The sequence below is a fragment of the Cebidichthys violaceus genome, unplaced genomic scaffold (genome assembly GCF_023349555.1).
Source record: "Cebidichthys violaceus isolate CVI_PGR_0920_01 unplaced genomic scaffold, fCebVio1.0.p SCAF_1, whole genome shotgun sequence".
Classification (NCBI taxonomy): domain Eukaryota; kingdom Metazoa; phylum Chordata; class Actinopteri; order Perciformes; family Stichaeidae; genus Cebidichthys; species Cebidichthys violaceus.
In genome coordinates, this window is record NW_027176262.1 from 18,195,199 (window position 1) to 18,203,788 (window position 8,590).

The following is an 8,590-nucleotide window of genomic DNA, read 5'->3' on the forward strand; positions in this document are numbered from 1 at the left end:
ACAGATATCCATCTTACTGGAAATGACAGCAGCGTCTCCCTCGCACTGACTCGCTTTAAAAGCTTCTGTCAGACCTCGGTCACTAATTATGCAAAACGCTACACAAACTGTTGAGTCTTCCCATGAGACGACAGAGATAAGATCTTTTCTATGACTCTCACACCAAAACTGTTTTATGTGTCGAACCTTCCTCTGTCGTCCAATGAGCCGGCTGGAAAAAACAACATCACTGTAAAAATGAGTGTGTTGTTTTGGCTAATTACAAAATTAGACATACGTGTTCTTTATAAATGTAAAAATCAACATATAAGGGCTTTATTTTTCAATCCTGAGGATTACTTAAATGATTAAATACAGATCAAATACGTGAATTTACGGCGAGTGAAACATATTGGAGGTGTTTACTGGTCAGTTTTGCTTCCATTCACAGTTTAGAGAACCAGTGCCAGTACTGCGGTCCGGTACCCGCAGGAATCACTTGCAATGTAACGACGCAGACCCTCGATTAACGTTTCCTTTCCCAAACCAATCAAGTCATTTTTGTGCCTAGACATCACCAGACCTCATTCAAAGCGCTGTCACTCTGCCACGTACGTGTTGTTCTGGAGGACATGGACCGACAGCATATTTTGTCACTTAATCTTAGAGTACACAGTACGCTGCCACACTCCTGGACTCTCCGGTCCTCTTGTGCCGTCAGAGTCCTGCAGTATCTAGTTGTATGGCTTTCATGGAGAAATAGACACATTTGGGGCCAAAATGACGCACATTAGAGTTATTCATGCTGTTTTCTCTGTGTTTGACTATTTCAATAGGGGTGCAATTCGCAAGTTTCATCACGATATAATATTTGATGGATTCTTTCAACAGCAGTGCGATATTTCAACCCAGTGTCACGACAGTTAGTGAAATAGTCACATATATTGCAATCTAGTGGTTGGTGTACACGGACACAAATTTTCTATTTTTATTATTGCTGCCATGCAAGGTAGCATTTGTCCTACGATCTTGAGCCAAATTTCCATTTTCCAAAAGTATTTTTACACCTTTAGGGTAACTTTAGACTTCATGCACTTCTCATCCTAGCAAAGACTGTGTTACACCTGCTACGATATGTTGATTTTAGGATTTAAGACTTTACATTCATGAAAAACACAAGTGATTCTTGCACAAAACAGTCACACCATTTGTGTGCATAATACGCAGATCACAGAAACTTCTTCAGTTGAGGCAATTATGGCCATTTGTGACATCCAGACTGTTATCAGCAGCCGCTATCTATTTTTCTAAGAGTCTCGCGTTTGGAAACTGGGTCAGCTAAGAGTTACAGATTACAACCGAGAGGTTACAAATGTAAGGGTCACACTTAAGTTTTTTTTTTTCTTTCTCTCTTTTGTTGCCAGAAATTGTTCCACTCTTAATTAACTGCTGCATTGTTGCTCCCTCAAAACCTCAAGCCGCAGTATGTTATCTGTGGATAGACTCTAATCAGCTTTTTCTTTATGAGAAGCCCAGACTGAATCAACGCGGTCACCTGATTACTGCAAGGGGACGTATCTGAGTGACATTTCAGAGTCGGCTAGGTTAGTCATACCTGGGGCGGCCTAGTGTGTGTGTGTGTGTGTGTGTGTGTGTGTGTGTGTGTGTGTGTGTGTGTGTGTGTGTGTGTGTGTGTGTGTGTGTTGTAGCTGTGGAGACCGTATCAGGCGGGTGCTCGCCTATCTTATCAAGCCAACTGCTCTAAAGGGACTTTTGTGTATGCAAGGTGAAGAACTCCCTTTACATTCCCTGTCAGACTATAGACCAGTGGCCATTTCTTTAAGGTGTGTGTGTGTGTGTGTGTGTGTGTGTGTGTGGTGCTCATTTAGAGACCCACATGTTGATGTTGTATCGCAAAAAAAAAAGAGTGAAAGATGCTGGATTTTTCTGGAGCAGCCGGTATCGTTATGTGCTCTTTATTAGCATCGTGGCTCACTGAAGTCAAACAGTGAGACTTACTTCATTAGCATGTATATGTGTGTGCGTGTTGCTGCAGTCTATATTCTTTAAGCCTCGGGCTTGCGGTTGCAGGGCTTGACGTGACAGAGAAGAATGGGCGAAGATGTGACGACTCTGCCGAACAGCGGAGGCCGGGGTTGAGCAAGCCAGTGGAGAGACAGACAGGCAGACAGACGGGCAGACGCAAGGCCCAGCGACAGAGCGGGAGGCCAGGGACGGGCAGCTGCCGGAACCAAGATCAATAAAGTAGCTTGTTATCGTCCTGCAGATGGAAAGAGATGGAACCATGAGCATGTCACCGTAGAATCACACAACATATTTTCATAAGCATCAATCCTGACTTATTCTCTTGATGTTATTCAGCAGGTTTCCATACTAAAGCTGCTCTTATGTGGACAGGAAGTGATGTGCTCCATGTTTACAGCTTGGGATGAATAGAAAAGGATCTGATTGGTCCGATCAGGCACAATAAAATAAAAATAATCGGCTTCTGCCCTGTTTTTGTTCTGTTGATGTTGATGTGCTGAGGGTTCAGAGGCAGGTCAGTCTTTTTTGGAAGGGTCCGGGTCTCACTGTGTGTGTGTGTGTGTGTGTGTGTGTGTGTGTGCCGCCACTGGGGCCAACGGTCCCTGCATGTGCAGAGGTCTGCTTTGAGGCTCTCAGTGTGATCCGGCCGTGTTTAGTCTACCAGTCCGACTTGTCACACACCACAGTCATTTGGTCAGGAGCTGTTTCAACAAGACGCTGCTATTCCTGCAGCAGCGCCTCGCCACGCGGGTGAGGAAAATGGAGTTGCGATTGATTGATTGACAATTCATCGAGGTCCCCGTCAGCATGATGCTACGTGATCCAGGAACCAAATTCTTTTTAGACTTTTACAAAAAAAAATTTTGCAATATTTTTCTGGAAAATTATGAAACTTTGCATTCAGCGAGATAAAAAAATATATAATACAATTGTAATACAGAAAATGACAAAACTTACTTTAGTACTACTTGGAAAGTACTCGGAAACAAATTACGCTTGTGAAAAAACCCACAGACCTCAACAACGAATGTATCGGCGAAGCAGCTTTCAGCGTCGTCCTCGCCAACAACAAACACTTCCAGTGTTATCACTGACGTAAAAAGAAGAAACAAACGCGCCGTTTCTCCCCACATTTTTTGCCTTTTTAATAAGAAAAATGAAACATGAATCATTTAAATCACATTTACAACCAACAGGAAACGACGACAAAAAAACAACAACAATATATTATATCAGCACACTTTCAAAGTTTGAAAAGCAACGCAGCTTAAATAAAAGACAATTCTCTTTGAAACTTAAAATATGCTCCACAAAAAGGACACTGTGTGAACTGAACCTTCTGTGTCCTCCTCTGAATAGTCCTTCAATAGATCGTCGATACATTGATCTCCTATCAGATCAGTAGTCATTTGAAGAAAAAGGCACTTTTTTCGGAACCGCAACGGTCATTTGACACCGGCTGACATTGTTACACTGATCCCATTGAGCCGACGCATTGACATTGTGAGGGGGGGTGCTCCTAAGTATTGTTGTAACACACGCAAACGCACACACTATCAGCCCACCTGGCCGTCGGGAGCTCCATAGTGCAAAGTACTGTATGTAAATCCTCCCATAGTGCATCTCTCCTCCCCCTCCTCCTGTTTTTAGTAACTGACTGAGCTCCCCCGCGCACAGCATCGCTATCTCTGATTCAAAATGTGACAGTCCGTCGAGAAAGCATCTGGTTTTAATGCTCCTGTAACAAAAAACATAAACACAACATGTTTTTTTTTTTTTTTAAATAGTTTTTACCACAGTTGCTTTGCCTCGTTTCTTCTGGCTGCAGAGGATTACTTTAGTTTCCTCTGAGCTCCAGTGAGGACAAAATGGCTTCTTTTTCCCCCTTTCTTCATATCAACCAAAAAAAACAAGTACAGATTTCATCAGCTACATTTATATTGATGAATGCCTGATGTGATGGAAATGATGGACGTGGTGTGAAATGTCGTAACGCACAAAAAATAAAGGTCTCCCACTGCAGTAACACCTGCCTGAAGCAGTAACCTCTCGAAACTTGCCCGGTGTCCCTCCGTCTTCCGAAAAAACATCTCACATTTGGGTTGTAACTGGTCAACAGAGCGCTATACAAGATATATTAAAATGTATTCCCTTCATAAATAAATGCAAATATTCTTATTTTTTTCCCCCTCCCCACATTACCTCTATTTACATTTTGTACAAAGCCAATTTCACCAAGACAGAGTCTGACTCCTGTATTGACTCACTCACACACACACACACACACCAGTCGGAAGTCTTCATTGAAACTATTTCAGTCCTCCATGTAACCAACCGCATGTTCTTCAGAGTTGGTAAAGCAAAATCCCAAAAAAACTGTCCTTTGGTCCCTCAAACACAGCAGCCATTTTAGATGCGAGTCTCTGCCGAGGCCTCTGGACGTGAGCCAGAGAGGGAGAGAAAGAGGAAGATAAAGAGAGCTGGGGTGTCCATTTTAGAAAAGGCAAAAGAGGAAAAGAAGTCTCCATCTTGGCTCGCCTCTAGAGACAGGTGTGTGTGTGTGTGTGTGTGTGTGTGTGTGTGTGTGTGTGGGGGGGGGGGGGGGGGGGGGGTGTTAGGGGGGTGGGGGGGGTTCACATTAGGAAGCGTTGAGCACCGAGCGGCTGTACAGAGTTTGGTAGTAAGCGCCTGAGTCCATGGTGGCCGGCCCCGGGCTGTCGTAGATCTGCTTGGCCCCCACGGGAGAGCCGCTGGCGTAGCTGTTGTAGGCCATCACCTGGTCCTGGTAGGACTTGAGGTCCATCTTCTGCTCGTTTGACATGAGGTTGGTGATGGAGAAGGGGTGGTTGAAGTTGTAGTGGGGGTCCAGGGACTTGAGGGCATCGCTCTGTAGGTCCATGTGCTGCTGCATGGCGCTGGGCAGGAGGTGGGCACCGCCCACTAAAGACTGGGAGTGGAGGAGCGGGCCGGAGGAGGTGGCGGCTGAGAGGGACAGGGAGGAGGAGGCGGAGGACGGAGGCAGGGAGACGGGCGGGCTGTGCAGGTGTGAGGAGGACATCGGAGGGCAGTCCATCGGAACCAGGGAGTTTCGGGGATGCGGCTGGTCGTCCGAGGAGCCTGGGTGGGAGTTGTCCGAGTGGGCGGAGTCGGCTCCCTCCGAGCCTCCCGTGGGGCTGTGGTCCTCCACCAGGTGATCCCCACTGTGGCCCCCTTTCCCTGAGCCCCCCTCCTGGCTCTTGCCTGCCTTCTTCGCCAGCTTCTCCTCGATCTTGAAGCGCTTCTGACGCCTCAGGTAGCAGCCGTTCTCGAACATGTTGCCGGACTGCGGGTGCAGGGTCCAGTAGGAGCCCTTGCCCGGCTTGTCCGGCGAGCGTGCCACCTTCACGAAGCAGTCGTTGAAGGAGAGCGAGTGGCGAATGGAGTTCTGCCAGCGCTGCTGGTTCTCGCGGTAGTAGGGGAACAGCTCCATGATCCACTGGTAGATCTCGTTCAGGGTGAGCATCTTGCTGCCGCTCTGCTGGATCGCCATGGTAATGAGGGAGATGTAGGAGTACGGCGGCTTGGCGTGGGTCAGGGAGCGCCGGTAGGGCTTCGGGGGCATCTCCTTGGGTCCTGTGCGGCTCAGGGGCGCGGAGGAGTACCCCAGCTGGCTCATGGACTGGCCCATGTTCTGGTAGTGGGTCAGGGAGCCCAGGGAACCTGGAGCGGCGGGGCCCAGCTGGGTCAGAGGGCCCGAACCGAGGGACGAGGCCACCGGGGAGAGGGACATGTGGCCGGGCCCAGAGCCCATGGAGGCCAGGGGGGAGCTGCTGAGGCTGGAGCTTGGGTACGCCATGTTCATACCGGCAGGGGAGGCGGTGGCCGGGTTCAAGTTGATGTAGCTGTTGATGGCGCCCATGGAGCCCATGGAGCCCAGACCAGAGTTCATGGTGCTGGCAGAGGAATACATCTGGAGGAAAAGAGGAACAACATCTGGTTATTCACAACAAACAAAAAAAGTTGGCTTTCATGCAACAACAATAAATATATATAATTTTTAACGTTTAGAAAACAAATAAAATAAATTATTATCTCTTAAACCGGTATTGATTCAAAAGAGTGGATAAAGTGAATGTCTAAACGGTAAAGTAAAGCGGGTTGACTCTAAAAGGGACTCTTTATCAATGCACAATGAAGCTCTCAGTGCGCGGAGAGAGGACATGGATTTCACACGGCGATGTTAACCTGAAAAATGCGTAAAAAGCGCGTCATGGTGCCTCTTGGTTCAGACCAGACGGCCTCCTCCGCAGCTTCCGCGGAAAAAAAACACACAAGTCAACTAAATCTTCACTATTTAAGCTCAGCTTTTTTGAATTTGATTATTTTTTTGTTCTCTGTTTTTTTTTTGTTAAAGAAGAATAATTCCGTGTATTTTTTCTTTCTTGGTGAAATTTCTAAAAAGCCTTTTGACGAGAGGTTAAAAGTATTTGATCAAATTCTTCGGAGGCCATAAAGAGATCGCGGCCCGCTTACTGATCGCTGGTTAAATATTATCAGACTCTTTAATTTCATCAGGTCGAGGTGAGAACTGAAGCTGCTGATGGAATTAACCCTAATTGAATTAGTGAGGGGGGAGAAGAGAAAAAAGGTCTCGTAACATTTACACCTGAATCGTCGCAACACTTCTGCGGCTGCGGGGACACAAAGGAAGAAAGTCTATTGATGAGCAAATCACTTTTTTAAAAATGTCATCGAGTTAGCAACTAAGAACCAGAATATTTATAATGATATTTATATTAGGTATCAATAAAACTAATTAAATACATTTATTATTGCTTTTTATTTTTTTATTTTCAATAATATTATAATAATGTTACTATTGGGATTCTTTCTAAAGGAGAATAATATATTTTTTGATACTTGTTGGTATTATTTAAGGTTTATTTCTCCTGATGGTCGTTTTACACCACTGTAAAAATATGAAGTGCGCATTCAATTACACTTTTATTATACTCAACGTTATTTTGCTTATTGTGGCATTCCTACAATATGTATATAGGAGTTTAAAAGTGAATGTAAAATCTCTATCTTATTCTTTTATAGTTTATCATCAAATCAGGATTACAGCTTGTTTTTTTTCGGACGGATTCCTCCGCAAATAATATTTTGTCTTCTCTATTTTACTGCCAAGAAAACCCTTTAACTCAGACCACTCCTAAAAACACCAGTAAATAAAAAAGCAGTGGTTTATTTACTTTCTTTTTTTTTTATTAGTATTGCTTCTGCTGTTTCTATTAGTGAGCGTGTCTTTACCTCGCTGGCCTCGCTGTAGAAAGTATTCCACTCTGGTAGATCATGTGCTTCCATCTTCACGGAGCTCAACATCCCCAACACAAGTCTTTGGAGGAGAAAGACTGATCTATGACCGGATTGTTTGAAAAAATATCAAAAATAAATATACAATCCTTCGCAAAGTTCTTTTTTTTTTCAAAAAAATGAAAAAGCAGAAAGTTGTCTCCCCTTTGCCAAGAAAGAGGGAGAAAATATGTAGAGCCCCAAAACAAATCTAAGAAACAACACACGAGATGTGACGTTCTGCTCCTGGGAATAGTAAAGTCAATATTTCTTATTTGTCAGTCGTCCATTGTTTCATAAGCTTATTCTTGTTATGGCTCAGCAGATGTTGACTTCTTCTGGCCCGTTTTTTTCTCTCTCTGTCCTCCGGGGCCCTCGGAACGCAGCGTGTGTCAGGCGGAGGTGCAGCGCGCAAATACAGTAGAGGAACCTGGAAGTCCTCGTTTTATAAGGTGCCTGCGGGTCCCGCCCCGCTCCTGACATTTGAATACCAGGAAGGGCCCTGGCAAAAAGGCCGATGTGGCCCCCTGGCGTGCTGTATATTGGCCGGCGGCTGCAACGGGGGCCACCCGGACGAACCACTGTCCAGTAATCCTTCAGTGGCTGAGTGGATTTGTATACATATTTATTATATACGTTGAGCAGTGAGGTGAGGTCTAGTGGTAATATGCTCGAAAGTGACATATCAAACAGGTTTGAATAAATGCGTTTGTTCTATAAATAGATGGGGAAAAAGTCCCAAAAAATGCAATCATGTCGATTCCTTTGAAGTGAAGACAAATTCAAAAATATTTGTTTTATTGAATAACTTTTCTGCAGCGTTTGAGGATACAATTAAATTTGAAAAACTGAAATTATACCACAGATCAACAGATTATTTAATTCGATTTTGCACCAAAAAAACCCACAACAACAACTATGTCAATATGTCGAAATACGTTTATTAGAGTTGGGACTCTGTTTTGTGACATATCTGTGTGTGTGTGTGTGTGTGTGTGTGTGTGTGTGTGTGTGTGTGTGTGTGTGTGTGTGTGTGTGTGTGTGGCCAGGGGCGTTAAAAGTCGTTAATTCCCTCAACTATCACGTCTCTGTGGATATGAACCTAGTTTTCAATTGAGTTATCTGGTTAAATAAAGGTCAAATAAAATTCACGAAAGAATTTGACTAAATATTTGAATATCAATAGAAGAGTATCAGACCATCACAGATCCTAATCATCCCCCCCCCCCGC

At 44.7% G+C, this 8,590-nt stretch overlaps 1 protein-coding gene across 1 annotated transcript; it reads right to left on the reverse strand.

The window, feature by feature from the left end:
* Nucleotides 1-3,151: 3,151 nt before the first annotated feature.
* On the reverse strand, nucleotides 3,152-7,760 carry foxa3 (forkhead box A3). The gene is made up of 2 exons (XM_068713134.1): nucleotides 7,318-7,760; nucleotides 3,152-5,974 (listed from the first exon to the last, which is right to left on the reverse strand). The coding sequence occupies exons 1-2, from the start codon at nucleotides 7,387-7,389 to the stop codon at nucleotides 4,664-4,666; spliced, it is 1,383 nt and encodes a 460-aa protein (XP_068569235.1). The 5' UTR covers nucleotides 7,390-7,760; the 3' UTR covers nucleotides 3,152-4,663.
* Nucleotides 7,761-8,590: the final 830 nt, after the last annotated feature.

Bases quoted from the DNA above. Each gene is read 5' to 3' on its own strand.
- foxa3 (XM_068713134.1), bottom strand. From the start codon at position 7,389: ATGTTGAGCTCCGTGAAGATGGAAGCACATGATCTACCAGAGTGGAAT. The intron at 5,975-7,317 runs GTAAAGACACGC...CTTTTCCTCCAG, and splicing joins TCTACAGCGAGGCCAGCGAG to ATGTATTCCTCTGCCAGCAC.